This window comes from Nanorana parkeri, unplaced genomic scaffold (assembly GCF_000935625.1).
Source record: "Nanorana parkeri isolate BGI_ZX_2015 unplaced genomic scaffold, ASM93562v1 scaffold61, whole genome shotgun sequence".
In the NCBI taxonomy this organism is placed as follows: Eukaryota; Metazoa; Chordata; class Amphibia; order Anura; family Dicroglossidae; genus Nanorana; species Nanorana parkeri.
The window spans coordinates 253,689-278,319 of record NW_017306329.1 but is presented as its reverse complement, the minus strand read 5'-3'; the positions used below and the strand labels follow the sequence as shown (position 1 = coordinate 278,319).

The 24,631-nt window shown below is 42.6% G+C and overlaps 1 protein-coding gene across 20 annotated transcripts in view; it reads left to right on the top strand.

Moving 5' to 3' along the window:
- The first annotated feature begins 478 nt into the window (after window positions 1-478).
- The window catches only part of CAMK2G (calcium/calmodulin dependent protein kinase II gamma), a 237,379-nt gene continuing 213,226 nt past the window's right edge, over window positions 479-24,631 (top strand). For all 20 annotated transcript variants that reach the window (XM_018576256.1, XM_018576249.1, XM_018576253.1 and 17 more), the window contains exons 1-2: window positions 479-561; window positions 8,649-8,743. In XM_018576256.1, the coding sequence (XP_018431758.1) occupies window positions 497-561; window positions 8,649-8,743 (160 nt within the window). In that variant the 5' untranslated portion in view covers window positions 479-496. The remainder of the gene's footprint in view (window positions 562-8,648; window positions 8,744-24,631) is intronic.

Here is a 24,631-nt window from a genome sequence, read left to right as displayed (position 1 = left end):
CCTTCACATAGGTGAAGAAGTCCCCTGTCTGTGTCTTACTTTCACTAGAGGACCGTGCACACCCTCATCCTGCGCACGGTGAGGTCGGCTCTGACGACCAACTCTCGGTGACAGCCTGCTACCGCCACCCGGTGTTTGCTCCCCTCCCCCCCATCTCTCCCCCCTGGGCTGGGCGTCCGCGGGAAAGGGGGCGTGTCCTGTCGAAGTCTCGCGGTGTTGGCCTCCCAGCAGTGACAGTGCACGGCCGAAGCGGAGTGACACCAGTCATCTGGGAAGGGTCACCTGGGGGAAGCGGAGGCATCAGACAGACGGAGGCTCGAAGGGTCCGGCGGCAGCAGGGGAGGAGAAGGTGGGAGCGGGAGGGGAAGCAGGAGCCGCCCCGGAGGAGGAGGGTGAGACGCAGAGGAAGAAGCAGAAGAGATCTCGCCCCGGCTGTTACCTCCTCTCTGACAGCCCGCAGCCCGCCCGATGTGAGATCGGATCCACAGCTACTAGTATGGCCATCCCAGTGACCTGCACCCGCTTCACGGACGAATACCAGCTGTACGAGGAGCTCGGCAAGTAAGGAGAAGGCAGGCTGGGCACTGTACGATGGGTGCACAATGTACTGTACGATGGGTGTACAATGAACTGTACGATGGGGGCACAATGTACTGTACGATGGGTGTACAATGAACTGTACGATGGGGGCACAATGTACTGTACGATGGGTGTACAATGAACTGTACGATGGGGGCACACTGCGCTGTACGATGGGGGCACACTGCGCTGTACGATGGGGGCACACTGCGCTGTACGATGGGGGCACACTGCGCTGTATGATAAGGGAACGCTGCAGCGCGTGATGGGGGGCACGCTGCACCGTATGATATGGGGCTCAGCACACTGTACGGTGGGGGAAAACTTCACTGTACTGAAGGGGGATACTGTATGATGGGAGGACACTGCATTGTATGATGGGAGATCACAGCAGTGTGGGCTAAGGCTGGGGCACACAACACTGCACAGTGGGCTCAGCCTGGGGCACAGTACATTGCACAAGGTGGTCAATAGGCTCAGGCTAGGGCACAGCTTACTACATGGGCTGTACATTGGGCTCAGGCAGAAAACATTACGTAGGGTGTAGATTAAGCTCTGACTGGGGCTTAGTACACTGTATGATGGAGCTTGGAACACTGTAGTGGGGCTCACTACACTGTACGATGGGCTTCAGCACACTGTACGATGGCCTCAGGTTGGGGCACATTGCACGGGCTATACAATGGGCTCAGACAGGGGCACAGTACATTACACAGGATGGTCAGGCTAGGGCACAGCCCACTACATGGACTGTACGCACGCTACTCTCTCCCATGGGCTAGCACTGGGGTACACTACATTCTACTATGAGCTCAGAATGGAGCATAGCACACTGTACTGTAGGTTCAGACTGGGGTTCAGGCCAGGCAAAACACATTATGCAGCGTGTAAAAATAGGCTTAGTCTGGCGAACAGTGAGCAGAAAGGAAGGAGAGGGGGCAGCAGTGACAGCAGTGTCTGGGGGTAGAGGGGGTCTTGTCAAATTGACCATTGCTGGCAAGTAGATATGGACTCAACATGCTGGCAGAGATGTGTCTTCACATACTCGGAGTACAGTGCTAGAGATAACAGGGTACTGGTTCCCTTGAATCAAAGGCAGTGTTTGCATGCAATGGATACATGGTGAGCTGAGAACAACCGTTACCAGGAGAAGAGCCGCAGGGACTTAGCCTAAGTGTCCATGCTAGATAAAGGATGAGGACTGTTCTGTGAAGGAAGGAGCAGAAGTAGCCGGGTCACCTGTGTGTAAGGGAGCAGCACAGACAAGAAGCTCATGGAGATGGCACACATGAAGGGAGCCTGAGGGAAAAGGAATTAGCATGTCAGCTGGGGAGAGCCAGGAAGAGGGGGCAGGATTGTAAACAATCGGGAGAGAGCAGACACACGGCTTTAGAGCCCTGCATGAAGAGAATGGTGGGCACCAGATGAGCTAAAAAACGAAGCACCCATGCTGCTGACATAATAGCACGGTGCAGAATAGTCTTGTAGGAAGACAAAGATGTGAATGAAATACTGTAAACGCTTGCACGCAGCTAGAGCAAGGCCAGACATACAAGGCAGCTTCTGCATAGTGACATTGATTAGTGACCTGACAGGCAAGCCAGTTTGAGCACAGTGACAGCGTCACACAGAGATCATCCCAGCACACAGAACAGCAGGTCTCCTCTTTTGAAGGGAGGACGAGCAGGGGGGATGGGATGGAGGTTTAGAAATTTTAAGACCGAGTACCAATAGCAGCCGTAGTACCTAGACAATAGGACAAAGACATTTCTTTCATTGGCCGTCCTTATGTAATAGAAGACACTTGGTCCTTTATTCACAGACCTTTCACACAGCTACATAGTTTCTTAGATCAGGCCAAGTTAATATCAAAACATTAATACATGTTTTACCCGGAGATTTTCTTTTTGTAAGACAATACCAGTCTTCTGCCCATGTGTTAACTGCACGCTCTCGTTTCACATAAGACTAAACGCTCCTATGGATGTGACTATCCCCCGTGATTGAGTGTGCGCTCCCCTCCATTGATACAGTCCATCTATACCATTCGTACCATGATCCGGTAGTAGAACTTGAGACTGAATATTTGTTTGTATCACGTTGTAGGTCTGGGAGCTCCTTATTAAATTACAATTGGAAAACAAAGCAATTGTACTGTATAACATCACAACATTTTACACCTTGCTTGTATTTAGCAGGCAATGTAATGAAACTAAGTTGGTCTTACTCCAGAAGGGAGTCCCATGACTTCCAGATTTGAGTTGATGGATGGACCAGGGACACATGAATGCTCATTGCTAGGGGTTAATACATTTATATATTGCTGTTTTGCAGAAGGAGTTGATAATTACAGACCTTAAGTTTAGAAAAGTAAAAGTTTATTTGTTGATCTAAAGCAGAAGTGGGCAACTCCTGCCCTCCAGCTGTTGTGGAACTACAAGTCCCATGAGGCATTGCAAGACTGACAGTTACAGGCATGACTCCCAGAGGCAGTGGCATGTTGGGATTTGTAGCTGGAGGGCCAGAGTTGCCCACCCCGGATCTAAAGATAAGAAAAAGCAATCCTAGCTTCTTTAGATGATGGTGTTCATGAATCCCTCAAAAAATAATTCATATTTTTCTATTAAACACTCATAGCATTTTCTGTCATCTGCTGTCTATATTCTTTGTTACTGTAGCAGGTATGTGCTATTGCTTCTTTACCTATAGCATTCAGGCTGATTATGTACAAAGAACATCCAGCTGAGCCTTTGACAAGAGCCCTTAATCCCTTTGTTATCAGTGGTTGCAGGCCTTCTGGTGTGGAGGGAGTTAAAGCATGTGGGCTTGTTTGTATAGGTACTACTGGGTCCTGCTCATTTCTACGGCTCTTCTGTTCACTGCATTGCAGAAGTTTTGGCCAAATCTCCCTCTCCCATCCTTTTCCTTTGTTCAGCTTCCATTGTCTGTATGTCTGTCTACTCCTCCGGCCTCATCACTGAGGATCAATATTGAAACAATTATTTTTTTCTTATTCCCATTATTTAAGCTGGCATACTCTAACTCCAGTTTCCCATAAGATTCCCATTTGGCACGTCCACTTTTCCATAGATACTACCTCAAGAATAAGACTACATTTTCTGCGTTGTCATTCCTCTTCATCTCTGCTGTGCCATTAACCTCCTCTGTCCTGCGGACTAGTCTCAACTGAACGTGTTGCTTAAAAAGTTAATGGATGTGTGTAATAGAAATGTGTGAAAATGGCATACTCAATAATTTCTACATGAAATCAGTTATGGTAATTATCCCCTGCAATGTAATTCATAGCGTTATAGTGTATTGCCTTTTAATTATGGCAGCGCCAGCCATAAATCTTACAGCTTCAGGTTTTACTTTTAACAGTTGGCAATCAGTGTTAATGTGACCGGTGTTTTTATACACAGGTAAACATAGTATATGGGAACGTTATAATGTTGCATTATATCCTTTTATGTTAGTATAGTTAAAAAGGGTCTCTGGCTTTTCATTTGCTGTAATAGTACAATGTCAAGGGTTTGCTGTGTTTTGTAGTTCACAGCTACTTGACAGCTGTGTTTTGCATAAACTTATGTAGGTCTGATAGGTCTAATCTGTGGACAGGGGTTTAAACTGTGACTTGTATTATTTGTAGTGATTCACCATGATAATCCTAGAAGCTGTTTGTACAGCACAGCATGCTAATTGTCATCATTAGTTGTATGTGTGTGGGTATGTATATACTTCTGGGTATGGGCTCTCTGTCTCTCTTTCTCTCCTCTGTCTCTTTCTCTCCTTTTTCTCTCCTCTGTCTCTTTCTCTCCTTTTTCTCTCCTCTGTCTCTTTCTCTCCTTTTTCTCTCCTCTCTCTTTCTCTCCTTTTCTCTCCTCTGTCTCTTTCTCTCCTTTTCTCTCCTCTGTCTCTTTCTCTCCTTTTCTCTCCTCTGTCTCTTTCTCTCCTTTTCTCTCCTCTGTCTCTCCTTTTTTTTCTCTCCTCTGTCTCTCCTTTTTTTTTCTCTCCTCTGTCTCCTTTTTTTCTCTCCTCTGTCTCTCCCTTATCAAATCTTGATCTGCTCTTGGTTTATTGGTATTGTCAACCAGTGCGTTCATTTTTGTGTTCCTCCAGTAGTGACTGAGGTTATATTGCATTCCAACATTTTTCACATGTGACATGGTCAGGGAGCGGCTTTGCAGTCCAGTAGAAGGCGGCATGTCTGCTTCAAGAAAGTATTCTACAAAACTGTGGGTTGGAGAGAAGTTAGGGGATGGCTCAGATCCTATGTGCTGCGGTGACTACCATATTGGCACATCTCATCCATATTAGTGGATTCTAACAAGCTGTTGTCCTGTCTGCTTGTTTTGTGTCTTTACTGACTGTGATGTACAGTTAATGTACAGAAAAGCACTGTATTATTGTTTACCTATATTACAGCACTTGACCATTGAACTAGTTGCTTCAGCTTCTGCCTCAGTGGATCTTAAGAACGTTATGCACTTACACTAGATTTGCACACACACATGCATAGTCTTATAGAGGAAACCGATTTGAATCCAGGTAAAATGTACATAATTCATGTAGCGGGATCCAGAAGCGGCCCCCTGCAGCAGCAATGGAGCTGGACTAGCCTCTGACCCTTGGGAGAATTTATAAACCATAGAATTGATAGAGGCGGAGAAAAAGGCGATCAATGTTAAATTATTTAAGCACATATTTACAGTGGCATTTTAGCCCAATTCCTTTTTCACTCAGAAGGCGCACCGAACCATTATATAAAATCCCTCAGACCCTATAAAACTGTTAGTCAGCTGGCAGATTAGAGCTGCATTGGTTAAATAACATGGCAGACCTTCTCAAATCCTTTAATAAGACAGGCTGATGGCTTTGAGAGAGAGAGAGAGCACCTAATTATGTCAGCATCTACCTTGTTAAAGAGGAACGTCACCCTTATCTTAAAAATAACAACAAAGTCACCTTTGGAAATGTTTAGTAATGACAATCCACAAACACATACTTCTAGATAATGGCAGGCTTTTTATTCTTTGCATTCCTTATTTTTCTTTTCCTCCCTGTTTTTCTTACGGTGGCCATTTTCACTAAGGGCAGATTAATTCATCTCCTTTTTACTGGAGTCTGGATCTGCCTCCTGGAACATGTGACTGTGCACATCATCTCAGAGGATATCATGAGATTTTTGGAGTTTACAGATGAGATTTTCCTAGGATGGCACTGGTGATGTAGCCTTCCCAGGATGCATCTGTGAGGCCAGAGCTACATCACCAGTGCCTCTCTCAACCAGGAAGTAGAGAAACAGTAATTGTAAGTAAAAGCAAATAATGTTTAACACCAATGAATGTAAGAGGATTTTTTTATCAGCATGTAGAGCTGCATGCTGATGTGATTTTAAGTTAGAGGGGGTAAAGGTCCACTGTAAATTTACCCCTCCCCTTTGGATCTACTATAACTCGTCTGAGAACATTATGGCTTGCCCATGTGTGCATGGTTTTGCAATATTAGGATTGCCATTTGCTTTATAGTAAATTGGACCCATCAGGTAGCAGCTTTGTAGGTTAAATAAATGTTAGCCTGTTAGTTCACAAAGTAAATCAGTGAGGCCTTGATTCCTGTCTAGGCCACGCTAGAGGTATATTACAGCCCTTCATAGCACTATTGCCAAGGAACTGTCGGCAGTCTGTACTTCACTTATATGGTGATCACCAACTGCACTTGTTTTCAATAATGAGGTGGCTCGTTAGTGGAATTGTGATATTGGTAGGGTTGCAACTAATGATTATTTTCATAATCGATTTAGTTGGCCGATTTTTATTTTTTCAGATTAATCCGATAACAAAAATTTAATAAATACCGTCCTTAATTTAAAATAAAATCAGCGCATGCAGTGTTACAAACATAGTTTACTTCAGAATAAAACGGCATGTACAATCGTTTGCAATCACACTGCACTGGAACGGACGGCATTGCGGTACCGTGCGTGCCAGTGCGGGCAATCACACTAGGTGGGAGGTGGTTTGGGGTGCCATTGAAATGAATGGCACTGCAACGCACCTCCCGCAGCAGAATTTGTCAGGCCGAAACATTTTATTTTAATTTTTACTATTTTCTAAAATTCTTATGGTGGCTTTTGTGAGTAAATAGTATAGGTTTATCGTTTCCTTTTTTATTTTTGTTTTGTGTTATTTTTTTCTTTTGACCACTGTGATATCTGTAACGATCATGGTGCCTGTGCTGTACAGTTCAGCCATGTTAAAAGAAGAGCTTTGGTCAAAACTTTTATTAACCCTTGCAGTGGGGCTACCCCCGCCCTGCAAGGGTTAAGTGCTTATTTTCGTCTAGGTGCGAAAATAAAAAAATTACTCTTACTCAAACCTCGGAGCTGACTGGCTGTCCAAGCGCCCCCCTCTAGCCTGTCTCATCCTCTGCTCCAGCTATGGTACGTCCCTCCGCAGCCTCACGTCTGGATGTGATGACTCAAGGTTACTTAGACCGCTGCAGAGCAGAGGGAGAGAGGCTCCAGGGACCAGTCTAAAAGCAAGCTGGCTCGGAGGATCGGGTGACTATAAAGTTTTGCCGGAGTTCTTCTTTAAGTATTGTTTTTTATACCAGGTCACTCATTCATATATAATAATAATATTATAAGCTGGCTAACTCTTAGATTGGCTCTTTCAGTCTCTCTTCCCCTCTGCTTCAGCAGTCTAAGGTCCTCTGAGTCATCATGTCTTATACAGGATGTATAGGTTACCCTCTGCTTCTGCAGTCTAAGGTCCTCTGAGTCATCATGTCTTATGGATGTATAGGATGTGGGACATTACAATGCAGCAGCAGAGGAGGAGACAGGCTGAAGGGAGTGCTGTCACAGCCGGCTGGCTTGAAGGATCAGCTGAGTATAACTTTGTTAATTTAGACACTAGATGAAAATGAGCACTTAACCCTTGCAGTGCGGAGGGTTGCCCCATTGCAAGGGTTAAGAATAATTTTCCCTTGAGGTTTTTGGGGGATTTTGGATTAATGAGGGGTTAGATCCCCTGTCAGATTTGTATTGCAGCTTGTGTCACTGCCTTGGAGATCCATCTTCTCTAATTGTCCTTTTGGCCATTGTCACCAGTACTGAAAGTAAGGGAACAATGCTAAATTTTGAGTTGTCCCCAGAACAGAGATAGAGGGGTAATTGTCCAGTGGGAAGACTTGCTCTGGTGACATCTGTCTAAGAGGGGGGTTCCTTCTAAGAAGATTTCTTGTCTTTCTGTTGCTTCTATGGGTCAAGAGGTGAAGGGAAATCTCCCCAGTGGGACACCAGGAAGCAAAGAAACCCTGACTGATTTTAACCCATCCCTATCCAAAATGGAAAATAAAAGTTTGACTTTAGATATACGTTTAAAGTAAACTGGTAGAGAAAGAGGCAGTATAATTACCAATTGGAAAGAAATGTACAGTATACAAGCACATACATTCCTTGTTACTTGCTGACACTCCCGAGTGTTATCAGTGCCCTCCCTTGCAGATACCAACTCTCTGGAAGCTAGAACATTCCTTTGTGTGATGCCAAGGCCTCAGCAGATGCTGGCCATTGCCTCCTGGGATAAAGGGGTGGGTGGTGGCCTTATACCAAGTGTGGACAAATTACTTTGAAAATCAGGAGCTAGTCTGGCCAATTCAGGAGTCGGCAGGATTTTTTCAGGAGGCCACTCCACTGACAACAACTAGAGCAAACCTCAAACGTTGGGTGCCAGCTGTAATTTTTAGAATGCATTGGCTCCAGTGATTTGTCCAGTTCTGCCTTTTCACATTGACTTTTTAGTTGGCATTTGCATGTTGTGGGAGCTCCAAGGCTCATGTGGTAGAATAGCAGATATGCACTGGAGTACTTCTTAGGTAAATGGGTTTATGCGGGTTATTTTCACTACAGAATTACTTGAGAATAGTAAAATTGCAGTTTTTGAAATGTAAGTTATGGTTGTAAAATATTTCCAATACGAAATCAATATTTTATATTTCAAAAGTTTCATTTGGTTCGTGTTTTAGTTGATCCATTTTTTTTCTTTGTCTGTCTTGTTTTTAAGGGGTGCCTTTTCGGTAGTCCGGAGATGTGTGAAGAAATCTACTAATCAGGAGTTTGCTGCGAAGATTATCAATACTAAGAAGCTGTCTGCTAGAGGTAAGGTGGTGCCCTAAACAAAACTGCATTACACGTCGGGCTCATTGCCTTCATGTCACGGAGTATCTGAACTGCCATTGACCTTGAGTATCAACCTCTAAAGATCATACCATACTTCTAATTTGTCCTGATTTTTTTTTCCCACTAGTCAAGATTTACAATTTATATCCTTTGTTAATTTGGATGCTTTATCAATACAGTAATTTGTAGAAGTGGGCTGTTGTACATGCTTCATTCTTGATGGCTGATATGGTTCAGCTTTTATGCGTGATTGCCCCATATCACTTGACTGATGTTACTGATTACAGTACTGGATATGGATTCACACATTATCACAATCATATTTGCTGCTGGCTATTTCGTGAATAATTCTGAATGCGGGAAAAAAGCTAAAAAACACGGCATTCTTCTAACAAAAGTTTTTATTGGCTTGGATAATATCCACTTTGACATCTTGTGTTGAATGAAGCTGATTATGTATACTTGCATTGAGCCCTGAGCTTTCCAGGTATTTGTGTAAAGAGCTTTGGACTAGTTAGCTTTTTTTTTTCTCTTTAACATCTTCCTGTGAGTGGCTGCTCAAAATAGTTTCAAATCTGTTCAGCGCCCAGTTATTTGTCGTACTGTAGAATGTTACTCAATTTTTGGATAAAAGAAGCCTGCTGTCCTGCCCCTCAAATTCGGTTTCTTCCTTTAGGACAAGGGTGGACTAAATTAAAAAGGAATTCAGGAGCCAGTTTGTCCAATCTGGGAGCCAGTAGGATTTTTAGTAGCCAGCTCCATTGACTGCAACTAGAGAAAAACTCAAAAGTCAATAGCCAGCTGTACTGTTTATGGAGTATTGGCTGCCTGGCATTTGTCTGGCGCTGCTTTAAGAGGATATAATGCTTGGATTATTTCAGCGAACAAAATTGATCTAATATAGCAATTTCTGCAGTCTGGAGAAGATTCCCATCACTGATATCTATTATTGGGGATGTAATTAATGGGCATTTTGGAAAATATTGGTACATTATGCTCTTGAATGGATGTGAATGTAACTAAAGGCCATTTTGTAAAATATGGACATAATTATGCTGTTTAATGAAGGGAATTTAATTAATAGGCATTTAGGAAAATATGAACACATAATGCCATTGAATGGATGGGAATGTAATTAATGGGTATTTTGCAAAATATGGACACATAATTCCATTGAATGGATGGGGATGTAGTTAGCAGGTATTTTGGAAAATATGGGCACATAATGCCATTGAATGGATGGGGATGTAGTTAGGAGGTATTTTGGAAAAATATGGGCACATAATACCATTGAATGGATGGGATGTAATTTAATGGGTATTTTGCGCAATATGGACACATTCCATTGAATGGATGCAAATGTAATTAATGGGCATTTTGGAAAATCTGGACACTTACTTCCCCCATCCATTTAATGGCATTAATTAACGGGCATTTTGGAAAATATGGACACATAATGCAACTGAATGAAGTTGGGCAGTTTGACTATTACTCTTCTTTCGCTACCTTTATTTAAATGCTCAGAGTCTGAGAATTCTGTGCAAAATCTCAGCCACCCAGTAGCAGTGTCATGTCTGTGATGTTGTATGACCCTTCATATCTTAGCTGTGACACTGTCCTATACCACTCCACGTGTATTGGCCATTCTAAGAATGTGCTACAAGGCAGAGTCCATTTCCCACCTGAAATAATTGTATCTACACAGCTTGCAGAATGATGATGTAGATCTGATTTTGCTTCAAATATTGGCTTGTGGCTTTTATATTAAAAAGCAGAATGTCCATATGAGGTAAAGGAAACGGTTCTACCACCTGTGTTGTTCTTTTTATATCTGTAGTCTTAGCACTGGTCCATATGCAGTATATATGAGAGAAAAATCATGTGTCATTGCTGGTTACAAATGATATGTCCCTTGATGGAAAATAGCAGTCATGGAAATCCTCTGCAAGTCAGCAGAGAGCACGAGGAGACAGTCCCAGAATTCCTGCTCCGCTGCTTGATGCTTCCCAAACAAGTAGAGAATTAATAATGCCGATTAATGAGCACCTGCTTACATCTCCTTTGTGTGCTTGGCGTGCGTCCCTGTCACTAGGCAGGTTGCAGCTATGTATTTATGTGTGTATCAAACAACTGGACAGTTCGTGTTTATCCTCTTTTCCCAAGATTAATGCAGAAATTCTGATGAATAAATTGCAGGCACGTGCTTTCATTTTTGCTGGTTCGTGCTATTTAAGGAAATTTCAGCGCAGTTTTATACGTGTGCTGGACAAGTAGTCAGCAGGTCTTGTTGCAGCCACCCCTTTATAGCACAAGTCCACAAAATAGCAAAATAATTTTTTCCTGACAAAGGATTTGTATTTTGAATCACACACATCTGCTACACTGTGCAGTCAGGCAGGTAAGTTTTTCTTTTTGTCGTTCAGCCTTGCAGGTTAAACAAGAATATTCACTTTATTCCCTCATCAATGATAAACAGCGTGGATGAAGGATTCTCCCCTGCTAGCTATTCTATTTTTGACAACCAGTACCCACAGCTGTTATGATACCCAAGCAGTAACTGCAGGTGAAAGGCTGCAGTCACTTTTCAGCCGACAATTATTCACCCAGCTTCCTCGACAAAAGTTGATTAAAAAAATTGACCACAAGTCAAATTTTCATCTGATTCACAGAAATCTGACACAATACAATCTATGTATAGCCAGCGTTACTGCTCCCCATGCCATCTTTCTGCCTTAGGTGCCTTGACTATCATTCTGCATCATCTCATGTTGTACTCTGCAGTGACCAGGCAGATAAAACAGGAAATTGTGAGAATGAACCAGAAAAGAGTGGAGTTTTCTTCTGGCTATGTGAATTGCTAGACTGCCTGACCAGAATCATAAACCCTTTGACAGATTTATGTAGCTGTATTTCAACTGTGCATTAAGCTGTTTTCTTAGAGTGCAGCATTTATGGAAACACTACTGGTGGTAGTATTTAAGCTGCCATTGCTGAACCCCCATTTTAGACATGTTTGTCTTTAAGGCTCCTTGCACACGGTCTGATCAGTAGGGGACCAGATTGTAATGGATGTGCAACACCTGGGTTTGAATTGGGGGGTTTGTGGATCGCAACTGCGGAGGCTTCTCAGGCGGGAACCCTGGTTTCACTCCCAAACTTAACGGGGAGTTAGGGTTCAAGCATCACAGCCCAAAATCATAAGTTATAGGTTTGGATGGGGTTATTACTCCATAAGCCCGATCCCAAGCAGCAGTATCAGCAAAGTTATATTGGTTAGTAAAGTCACAATAGTTTAGGAGTGCATGCAGCAATAGAGTCAGTGGTGTATTATCCCAGGGGGGCAGTAGATGGCACACAGGAGGTCATCCAGTTATGAGGATACACAGCCTATCTGCTGCAGTGGAGGTGCAGGTTGCACCAGTACTTGCGGTTTTGGAGTGGTAGAAGGAGCTGGGGGTCCTGAGGAATCCGGTCCAGGATACTGTAGCTGGCTGCACGGTGTAGGTGAGCTGAAGGGTCCCAGGAGACAGCAGACGTTCAGTCTTCAATCGTGGAACGCCATACTGTCTCACTGGGGCGTTTATATAGGGCTAAGAGCTGGGGGAGGAGACGCTGATCGGAGCGGCGCACTTCCGCGTTCCAAGGTGGAATGCACCCGGCCTCCGAACCCGGAAGAGGATGTGTGCGCTCCACCATGGGACGCACCGGCCGGCCCCGAGAAGCGGCGGAATCCCGCAAGCCCCGATCCCTTGCTGAGGGCTGACGGCGGTTGCCGTTACAGGATGTCATCGTTTGTACATCTGTGTCTCTTGAAATACTGATTTTACTGGACCCATGTTAGTGTATAGGCAGCCAGATCTAAATGGACAGGTGTCCATTTACATCTGGTTAGCCCAATATGGCATGATCAGGTCGGCAAAACGGATCTCTGATCAATTGTTTTTCAGGATCTGGATCTGGCCGGAGTCAGGGGTAACCAGATGTAAAAGGACGGCTGTCCGTTTAAATCTAGCTGCCTATAAACTAACATGGGGCTTCTGATCAGGTCCTGAAAAACTGACAGGAGGACCTGATGGAAAGCCTGTCTGAAAGGGGCTTAAACCAGTAACCATTAAGACATGTACGTTTTACAGTGTTTCTGGGATTTGATCAATTATGATTGCGCGAAGAAATGAGTATGACTACTGCTCTAGCCTTAAAGCCCATTTTCATCTTTTTACAGAGATATTTAGAAAAAAAAAACATGCCAGCAATGTGCACCGAGTAAACATGAAGCAGGTACATGCAGCTGCTGTATACGAGCACAGAAACTTTTTTGTCCCCTTCATCTCCTCATGGCTCCTTTTTGAAATGGCCACCTCTGTGCTTTGCAAGCAGTCTGTAAATGAACTCTCTCTCTTTTTGAGCTCTCTCCTCCTATTTATTAATGTTCATAGCGGCAACCACCCCTGGATGGTGTATTGTGACCTGAGATGGTAGAGCTGGTGTACAGTGCTCTTGTTACAATGACTAACAGGGTGGGGGTAAGCTGCTTTACAAGCCGACCCCAGTGTCAGACTGATTTTAATGTGGAGAAAATTTTCAATTTGTAGGACTCGGACCTACTACAAAGACAGTAATCTATTAAGAAAGCCAGCAATGAGAGTCATGAAAATGCACACACATATACACCATCACTGCACCTCTATATTACCACAGTAAATGGTAATCACTTACAAAGGTGAAAATGGGCTTTTAATGACTCAGACTAAAATGGGTAGCTTTCACAACACATGTTTACACTGCGTGAAATTTTGGAAATCCTGTCAAAATAGCAACTCTGACATGTATTTAATGGTATAAATTTTTTTTAATGCACTTCCTAAATTCGACCCTTCGTTCCACACAGGTCTTTAAATGTAAACACTTACTGTAGTTTGTACCCTATAAAACGCTGACCTACTTGCCCAGGTCCCGTACAGTGTTTTAGATCCTTCAGAGCTTTCATCCTGCCTTGTTTTTGACACATGCCACCAGTAGTCTTATAGGGAAAACTGGCCATTGACATCTTTTAGGTCCACACTAGGTAGGCCCTTATCCTCTGGGGTCTCCACTTACAAGGTTGCTACTAGGGGTAGTTTGGAGGGATTGGCAAAATCTGGGCGTTCATTTAAGGGGTGTGGGGGAGGGGTGGGGGCTGGGCAAGCACACCATAATAAATTAATTCTTAATTATGGAATTGTAGCATGCAGACAAATAGTCTGTGACTTCTAGAGCTAGTTGTGGAAGTAGTCGCCTGCCAGGTAGACTCGTAATTCTGTTGTATACAGTTATAAAATGTTTACTGTGTGAAGTGGCTTGGGTGTGATTACTGGTCCATGAGGTGGGTAGATTGCTTTTGGAGAGACCCTGTTCTAACTTTGTGTGACCTTTTGGCAAGTCATTTTATCTGTCTCAGGTCCTAAAATTAGATTGTAATCTATTTGGGAAGGGATGCAATGTGCTGGTGTGATATCCGTAAAAAGGGGAAAGCTTCATGGCACGCAGTCTGGGCTTATTCAGCACTGACAACATCTGCTCTTTTACCTTTATGGTTTGGACACAACTTTATTAAATTGACATTCTCTATCTACCTATTTTAATTTTTTCCCCCTCTGAAGGCATCTTTTTATCAGCTAAGCATCCAACCGCCTTATGTCCAGGGGCAATAAAAATATCTGTACATAGACCAACAATTGTAGTTTTTTTCAGTTTACCTAATTGGTAGGTTTGGATTATTTTCAAAAGTACTTTTTAATAAACTGCTAAATACACAGTTGAAATATATATATATATATATATATCTGCCATACCTGGCAAACAAAGTTTCTGTTAAGCCAGTTTTCTAATCCATATACATCTGCCAGACACTATACAAGCCATTACTATTTGCTTTTTCCTTACTGCAGTCAAAGAAATAGGGCTTGCCCAAGACTAAGATTGGATACAGATTGTTGAAAAAAGCTGTATGTTTACTGCAGGGATGTCCAAACTCCGGCCCTCCAGCTGTGGGGAAACTACAAATCCCATGATGCATTTCTCTCCGGGAGTCATGTCTGTGGCTGTGAGAATCTTGCAAAGCCTCATGGGGTTCGTAGCTCCACCACAGCTGGAGGGCCGCAGTTTGGACATCCCTGGTTTACTGGATCCTTAGCTGCAATTTACATGACCATGAGAAAGCTACTGTGACTCGCCCCTTAACAGATGGCCCCTGTTTGACATTTCATTCATGCATACCAAGCATGTCTGCTGTTTATCTTTGTAGCTAACTTTTAGTTGCTTACTCTTTCTAGCTTTTAGTTGGTTACTCACAGGGAGAACTTGGTAACTTTCTGTTGCAATGGCGGGTTACGTTATTTATTAAAATTTAGAAGCACTGCTGTAAAGCAGCCAATGGGAAATCATTTTCATTGGTTGGACCATGGACTACTCTAAGCTGAACTCCTCTTTCATTGGTCTGACCATACAGGACTACTCTGAACCGAAATCTTCTTTCATTGGCCTGAATATGCAGGACTACTCTAAATTGAAATTCTCTTTCATTGGTCTGACTAGAGATGCACCGATACTGGTTTTTCGGTATCGCCTATGAGTACCAATATTTTTTGTTCGGTACTTGCCAATACTGAATCCCAATACCGAAAGCCCTGTTAAGGAAGCCGGGCAGCGTTTAATGAATTGCCGCCTGGCTTCCTGGTACTGGAAGTTCCAGTATTGGAATAGGCATCGGGAGCATTTGGGGCGAAATAAGAGTACTCGGCCAAATACTCGTTATCGGCACCGATACTAGTATTGGTATCAGTGCATCCTTAGGTCTTGCCATGCAGGACTACTCTGAACTGAGATCCTCTCTCATTGGTCTGACCAATGCAGGACTACTCTGAACCAAGATCCTCTCTCATTGGTCTAACCAATGCAGGACTACTCTGAACCAAGATCCTCTCTCATTGGTCTAACCAATGCAGGACTACTCTGAACCAAGATCCTCTCTCATTGGTCTAACCAATGCAGGACTACTCTGAACCAAGATCCTCTCTCATTGGGCTGACCATGCAGGATTACTCTAAACCGAGATCCTCTCTCATTGCTCTGACCATGCAAGAGTACTCTAAACTAAAATCTTGCTGGTCACAGTGGGTTAGTAGTCATCATTGCTCTTTTTAAGTAATGTTCTTAAACAAAGACCAAAATGGGGTGACGTTATTCCCATCTGTTTGATTGCTGGGAATAAAACGCTTGGAAAGCATTGTGAAATTCTGCATAGAGCATAGCTGCCTGGTTCTGTCTTGTGTTTTAAAAAGCACTAGCGTCTTGGCCTAGAGTCTAGACCATTTCCAACATACGAGCAGTACAGTATGTGAATGCTCAGTGCTAAATATTCTTAACAAAAACAGTAATACTAAAACATTAAGGTTATAAAATATTTAACATAATTCCATTGCAGTTATCGAATTCTACATGTTTTGCGTTGAGTCCTAATGGCAGTATGATCATATATAGCTCTCTACTTGAAACAAGGCAGAAAGTATTCCATGGCACTTTCTGTTTTTGATGTTCTTTTTTTTTTTTACATATCAGCCTTCACCTCTTGCTTGAATGAGGAACTAGTTCTTTATTCATTTTCATACCGGTTGCCTTTGTTCCCATATTCAGTGGAGTGGATGTAATAGCAATCTGTCTCTTATGTTGATAAAGGCAAGACTGATACTGTTAAAGGGACAGGTTTACTGATGCACTTTCTTTGCTTGCTTAGTAACTACAGTAAACGCCCCGTTATCTGGCATCCACAGGGATTGGTCGAGTCTGGATAAATGTAGTTTCTGGTTGCTTGAGAGTTACTATTAAAAATAGGTCTAACTAATGCTATACCCCATACTATACCATAACCTAAACTCTGTATTGACTTCATATTCTTTTTGAAATGCAGTAATCAAAAGCAAATTAAGACAAATAGACACACAATTGTTTCCAGGATAATACATGCTGCAGATCAGCAGAACAGTGAGTACACAGGGGATTTTTTTTCTGTTTTTTAGATGGGAGTTCTGGTTAGCTGAATTCCAGATAACAGAGAGTTTACTGTATTAACGATGTGAGCAAATGCAAACCAAATGTTTGTATGGTTTACTGTTTCTGTAACTTCTGTTCTTTGTTAACAAATACTTGGCAGAACCTGGTCTTCTTCTTTTTTTCTTTCTCCCCAAATATATAATTACTTTCCCGTGGGTTTCCAGGCACATCCTGGATTTTGGTTACACAGCTAGGGCTCTTTTATCTAGTAATGGCAGTTTAAAATATTCATCTTTTTACCATGATTGTGGTTTGATTGAGCATCCAGGGATCGTGATTGATCCCTAACCGCATGCAATCGTATCACATGATTACATGCGGAGCACCAGTGCGCTGCTGCTTTCAAATGTTGTGGCTGTCGCTCATTAACTTGAACAGGTGACAGCTGCCGCATCTAAATGGCAGATTAGTGATTCCTGCTGCAGGAATTCGCAAGTTCCTGATGCAGGAGTCCCTAAATGCACCTACATTGTCGGGCTGTCATGCTGATGCTTTGGTTTCAAGAGTCTTTACATCACTTGAATGAGAATAGTGATGAGGGAATAATGACTTTTCATCTGATCTTCATTTGCAGCTTGCCTACGGCAGGTAGATGACTCAGATGAAGCCAGACACAGTCAAGTAATGGTCAGCCAAGTTATTAAAGACCATTTCACCGTGGAGCAACCCAATCATATATATATATATATATATATATTAGATAGATCTATATATCTTTAGTATTACGTTTTTATCAAACACAAGGGCTTATTTTGCTGATAACTTAGAAATGCTTCCCAGGCTCTGTCTTCCAATTCACATAAAGAAGCAGTCAGAGGTCATTCATGCCATTCGGAGATGGAGACCAGGATGCTACGCTCCTATGTCCGTAGACTTCATAGCACGGATACAGCCAGTGGCGTCACAACTTAATTTCATCATGAAAGGAGGACCTGTTGCAGTGATTGTCTGCCAGCCATATTCTCAGTACATTTGAGTGCAGAAGATTGAAACAGTCTCTATGTTGGCGCCAGCAGTTCCTATTTAAACGACAAAGCTCTTTCACATTAAAGAAAAGTTAACTTGCTTAGAAACCTTAATTTAATTCAGCTAGTGTGCACTCTTCCTATTCTTGTTTTTCTATGTGCAGTACAAATGCTATTTTTTTTTTTTTTCCCCCCCATAGAATTTATCCGGAAGAAAATGTCTTTTGAAGTTATTAAAATAATTAGCAGTAGTTGTCTTGTTGGAAAAGGTTCTTCATTTTGCAACTAAATGTGTTTATTTTAAAGCAAACATGTGGGCATTGTTACTTATGCCTGCTGGTATACAGTGCATGTTCCCTTTGTTCGTTTGCAGAATATGTGGTACCCCAAAACATCAGGTTGGTTAAGGAAAGTGTCATGGCTGGACTATGGCAAGCCCCTTAATGTTGTCTTCTTTTTCCAATGCTCATAAATATTAATGTGCTTGATGGCCCCTACTAAGGGGGCCAGGGAAGTGGAAGTGCAGGCCATGACTCCTCTCTCTGCTGATGCCAGTATCGAATGTTTCGATGGGATTTTTCGTACGAACGTTCATGCAAAACCCACCCGTGTATAACCAACTTTAGTTTTTAATGCAAGGTTTGCTTTTAAGTCTTATTGATAAACTACTTGCACAATGCTGAATGTGCTTTTATGGCCTTTTCCTACTTATGATAAAGTGCTGAATCTCTAAAGGTTATATGTAGAGGTTTGCATAGGCTGTATCCTTATTGATGGTACACTGTGCTCGTCCACATTCCCTTCTCAGCACAGCGCTTTAGTGAGCCTTACTATAATAGGATGTCTTTCTGCACGTACATGTAGTAATGTCTGTAATATCGCTGAATGCAGTATGGATTAATAGATGACATGGATCTCCGCATGTATCACAAGATGTAATCCTTGTGATCTGATAAGGTCTCCGTTTTGGTGTGGAGAGTGTTTGCATTTTTGTAGCTGATAGCAGTGTGACTTGTGCATGCCAGTAGTTTGGGCTGGTGACTTGCATACTAAGAGCACATACTTTCTGCAAAATATTAAATTTTAATAGAATCATTCATTTGCATTGGTCTTATCTGTCTTTTTACTTGTCAGATAGTGAGATTGCCAAATACCTTGCTTGATCTGATTGATAATTTATAAGGGTCGGTCTAGGCTGTCCATTATTTATACTGTGAATGTAAAGAGCCGAGTGCTCAGTGTTGTTTACACTTAGCAGACAAATGGAATCCATTTGTCCTTTTGAAGTTGGTTTCGGACAATTTGCCTGTTTGTCTTGGTTCAGATGGGTTCAAACATTTTGCCTAATAAAAATGTTCTTTTTGAATATGTGAAACAATTAGCTGCAACATAGTAAACAACGCTATCTTGGTTTGAATTCCGAAGCTTTTAGAGTATCTTTCTTCGAAGGGCAGAGTATCTTATCTAGGAAAGTAATACAATAAAGTGGGCTTTAAAGCCAGCTTTAGGTAGGCATACTCTGGGTCCTGACCTGCCCCCCTTGTCTCCATTCTTGCCTAGGCGAAATTGATGTCCCCATTTTCCCCTACAGGCTCCTGGGATACCAACGTCGCATATCCTAGCCTGCAGGCTACCCAACAGTGCTGGAAGATACATTGGGTGCCGCATTATCAGGGTGACGGCTGGAGGAACCTGGAAAAGATAGATGTCTCCATTATGACGTCTATAATTTTTTAGATATCTATCTATCCTTGAATGAAGCCTGGTATCATCCTCTTGCAGTCTCTGTATTGCAAGGCTAGAGTGTGCGAGGAAGAAGCGGTATAAGATGCCAATCAGTTCATGTGCTCATGACAAGAAGCATACCGATACGAGGAGAAAGCAGAGTGATAGAGAAATTATCTCATCACTACTGCTTCTCCTTTCACTGTCAAGTCACAGGCTGAGGCAGGTCCATGATGATCTTGTCCTAGGGGAAGTAGGTTTAATTATGCTGGACATCAGAATGAGGACATTTTGTGTACTTTAGGGCAAAAGATGTCTTTGTGATTTTTTTTTATTTTTAAGAGGTTATTAATTTTTATCTTGTTGTTCTCGGCTGCATTTCTGCTGTAAGAATTCAGCAGACTTAAATGCCAAAAACAGAAAAAGGAAGCCCAGTGATATCCAATTAAGATCTTTTCTCATCCAGCGTGAGCAATATCGCATACCTTGTTCCACAATTTCAAAGAATCGGCCAATAAATGATACATTTTCAAAGATTCCTTCTGTGCTGCTTGGCCATAGTTGTGTACTACTGCAATATCCAGCTTTTTATTCCTATTGTTCATCTTATATTCCATTTTTTTAATTCCTATTGTTTAACCTGCTTTCTAGCTTTTCATTTCTTTTGTCCATCCTACTTTTTAGCTTTTGTATTCATGTTGTTTAGGCTGCTTTGCATTTTTTTAAATTTTTTTTAATTTTTGACCTATTTAGCTTGCTTTCCAGCTTTTTTATTCCTATTATTAAGCTTGCTTTCCAGATTTTTATTCCTGTTGTAAATAATAGGAGAAAAAAAGCTGCAAAGCCGCCTGAACAACAGGAATGAAAAGCTGGAAAGTAGGATGAACAATCATTCTTATTGTTCATCCTGCTTTCCAGCTTTTCATTCCTGTTGTTTAGGCGGCCTTGCCGCTTTTTATTCTTCTTGTTCATCCTACTTTCCAGATTTAATTCATGTTCAGCTTGCTTTCCATTCCCATTGTTTAACTTGCTTTCCAGCTTTTCGTTCCTATTGTTCATGCCTCTTTCCACCTTTTTCGTTCCTATTGTTTAGCCTGCTTTCCACCTTTTTCGTTCCTTACAGCTAAACTCAGAGGGTTAAATCTAGGAATAGAGGTATAGGCTATAATACTTGCATTTTTCCTTGCTTTGGCAAGCTTCTACTATGCTATGCAATTGGTTCCCTAAAGCCTCTTCGGCACTCTGACCAGCGGTTGCACTCTGAAATCATCACGAACAATGCAGCATCAGCAACCCTGCAGTGTATTGCATTCTGTGATTGTCCATTCTTTCACCAAAATCTTCAATCTTTCTCTCATCTCCGGCTTCTTTCCCTCTTTCTTCAAACACTCCCTCATCACACCCATACTAAAAAACAGTCTTATGATCCTGAAGCTTTATCTAGCTATCGCCCCCATCTCTCTTCTTCCCTTTCCCTCCAAACTCCTTGAAAGACTGGTGTATACCCGTCTCACAGACGACCCACACACTACCTGAACTCCAATTCCCTACTTGACCTTCTGCAATCTGGTTTTCGCCCCCAGCACTCCACAGAGACTGCCAGAAAGTGACTAATGACCTAGTGACAGCCAAATCTAAAGGACATCATTCACTTCTTATTCTTCTTGACCTTTCTGCTGCTTTTGACACTGTTGACCACCCGCTGCTCCTACTTACCCTCCGCAGCCTTGACATCCTTGCACAACTTGCACAAATGCTGATAGCAGCCATCATCCTAAAGGTGCCCATACACTCTACAACCCTCGCAAGACTTTTGTCTTGCGAGGGTTGTAAAGTACTTAAAAAAACGTACAATCTGCCCATCTTGGACAGGCAGATCGTACTTGCGATGACTGCAATGAGGGGCGGGCTTGCGAGGACGGCAAACGGGCAGTGTGCGCGTGCGCACACCGGCCCGTTCGTCAGTTGTCGAACAAGCAGGCCACTAACTCGCCGAGAATCGTACGATTCCCGGCGGGTTTTCCAGCCTGCTTGTTCGATGGAAGACGTGCGACCGTACAGTAGAAACGGTCGCACGCCTTCCATACACTGCACGATTCTCGTACGATCGCGGGATTTCCCGCGATTCTCGTACGAGAGTCGTGCAGTGTATGGGCACCTTTTAGTTGACATGTCTTACTTTGAGCCCTTCCCTATTCTCCATAGAATAGAATAGTGAAAGAATGGGATATGCTAGCAGGTTGCAAACTCTCCCTGTGTGATCATAAGTACTTTGACTTGAGATTATTGCAAGCTGTTATATTGTCATCTATGGCTGTCTTAATATGTAGTGACTCTTTAAAATATACAGACATGGTATTTCAATATGGTACTTCACCTTTGTCCCTGGAACAACCTAACCAGCACTACTGTGCATTTTCAAATTAATTTATCAAATTTATCAAATGTGGGTTTAGCTTCTCTGACGACGTGTCCATGAGCTGTGGAAAGCCCAGCAGCTGATGGATACAAGATTTCTCTTCCTTTTAGGTCAGAGTCTCCATTTGAGATTGCTGAGTCAGAGACTTATGCAGCTATGCTCCATATTACTTTTTATTACTGCACATCATATTTATTAAAGTATCCGTGGCGTTCGTTCTCGGCACAGACCTCTTTATAGTACCACCCTCATTCATCTGCATTTCAAAGGAATGACTTGGTTTTTACTCTGCGTACCAAGGGTTAATTAAGGTCATTGTGTGGTGTACTGTAATTGCAAGTTTAGAGGCTAGCCTTATTTATGGAACAAAATTGGCCTCTTAGTTAGGAACACCGTAGAGTGCTGTCTGTTTAGTTTGTTTATGCCAGGGGTGCCCACAATTTTCTGTGTTAAGATCTACTTTTCAAATGACCCAGCTACATGAGATCTACCAACGAAAAAAAAACCTCCCTCACTCTCTCTCTCCTGGCTGTCTTTCCTTGCTCTCCTGGCTGTCTTTCCTTGCTCTCCTGGCTGTCTTTCCTTGCTCTCCTGGCTGTCTTTCCTTGCTCTCCTGGCTGTCTTTGGCTGTCTCTTTTCACTCTCCTGGCTGTCTCTTTTCACTCTCCTGGCTGTCTCTTTTCACTCTCCTGGCTGTCTCTTTTCACTCTCCTGGCTGTCTCTTTTCACTCTCCTGGCTGTCTCTTTTCACTCTCCTGGCTGTCTCTTTTCACTCTCCTGGCTGTCTCTTTTCACTCTCCTGGCTGTCTCTTTTCACTCTCCTGGCTGTCTCTTTTCACTCTCCTGGCTGTCTCTTTTCACTCTCCTGGCTGTCTCTTTTCACTCTCCTGGCTGTCTCTTTTCGCTCTCCTGGCTGTCTCTTTTCACTCTCCTGGCTGTCTTTCCTCGCTCTCTCTCTCTCCTAGCTGTCTCTCTTCGCTCTCTTGGCTGTCTCTCCTCGCTCACTCTCCTGGGTAACATTGCTGTATTTTGCAAACAGTGCAGTGCAACAGGCTGTGTAAACTAATTTTCTTTGATGTAATACATAGCACTTCAACCATCAGTTTCCACCAGAAATGTGTCAGGGAGCTTGGCTCAGCAGACTCAGGCTAATAGGTAATCATGTGTGCACAGCTAAACATACCAAAATGGAATAAAGGGGCCACCATTCACACCCTTCGTGATCTACCAGCATCAGCTTTGAGAGCTACTGGTAGATCAAGATCTACCTAATGGGCACCCCTGGTTTATGCAGTATAATTTTCTATACAAGTAATAGCAAAAATGATCATATTGGTGGTGCAGTACGGTTGAAGTATGGTCTTACCCTGAAACCCATGTAAACCATGAAAGCTTGCAAGGGTTTCCACTACTGTTGGTAATTAGAGATATTGCCCTAATTTAATGGGGTGTTCTAATTTAAAGTACTAGTCTGGTGGTATAGATACAAGTTTCATTCAACATGTTAAAGCCATAAAGGGCTTGTTTTAAAGCATCTTTTTATGCCCTCACTGAACTTCAGCTGCAGGCACTGTGGGGAAAGCAATCTGCAAATTTCACAGCAAAAGCACTGAAGTAATTGAAGTCATTCTCTCAGCAGCTCAGCTCACCCTGCTTCTGCATAGAATACCTACCCCATGTTTTTTTTTTTTTTTTTTTTTTGGGTAAATTAACACTTGAGAATCTCCATCTTTTCTCTTTTTTTTCACACTTTTTTTGGTGAATTTTTACACAAGTTTTCCGTAATGTTTTCAGGCTTGAGCATTTTTGTTTTGGCCAATGGAAAGCTAGTTTCTAGAAAGGGGAGATGGTTGCTAAACGCTTGTTACGTGTATTTTTCAGACATTGCTATTGAAGTCTAGTGGCGCTAAAAACAAACAATCATGCTTTGAAGAAGCCTGTGTACTTTTTCTGAGCAGTGAGTGACAGCGCATTGCTCAGACGAGAACGGACACAATAGAATAACACAGAAATCTGAGTGTTGAGCCTTGAAGCGCTTCTGGAAATGCGCTGCAAATCGCTCAGGTGTGAATGGGGGATTAGATATTTGATGGCTATGAGGCTGTCATGTAATAAGTGGGGAGCTGAGCTGCTGAAACCACTTCAGTTCTTCTGTGAAAATATGTAAATACTTGTATGTCCATAGCCTGGCCACAGATATATTTTAGGGTTCCATTTACAGCGGTCATTTCTTGCCAAAGAAAATGATTTGATTCTTAAAGCAAGGTTGTGGGAAGAAGAAATCCCTTCAACTTCCACCGTTTAATCCCTTCAACTTTGCCTTGAGCTCCCCTGAAGTGTCTCTCTACTCAGGGGACCCAACCCTTGACCCCATCCCAAAATGCAATGCCAAGTAACTGAGCAACTTATCAGCAGGCCAAAACATTATCTAGTGAAGGACATAGGTTATGTGTATAGCAATGCAAATACAGACTTTGAGAAAGTCTTTATTTGAATAGTCACATTGAAAGGCATTCAGGCAGCACTGGAGGGACAACACTTTAAGCCAGAGATATGTACAGCGTACGCTTTCATCTCCCTTTTCCCACTCTTTGTTTAGTTCTTTACATTTTATAGTTCTACAAAAAAAAGTGTGCTTGTTCAACAATGTGCACGGTTGGGGATGGGTGG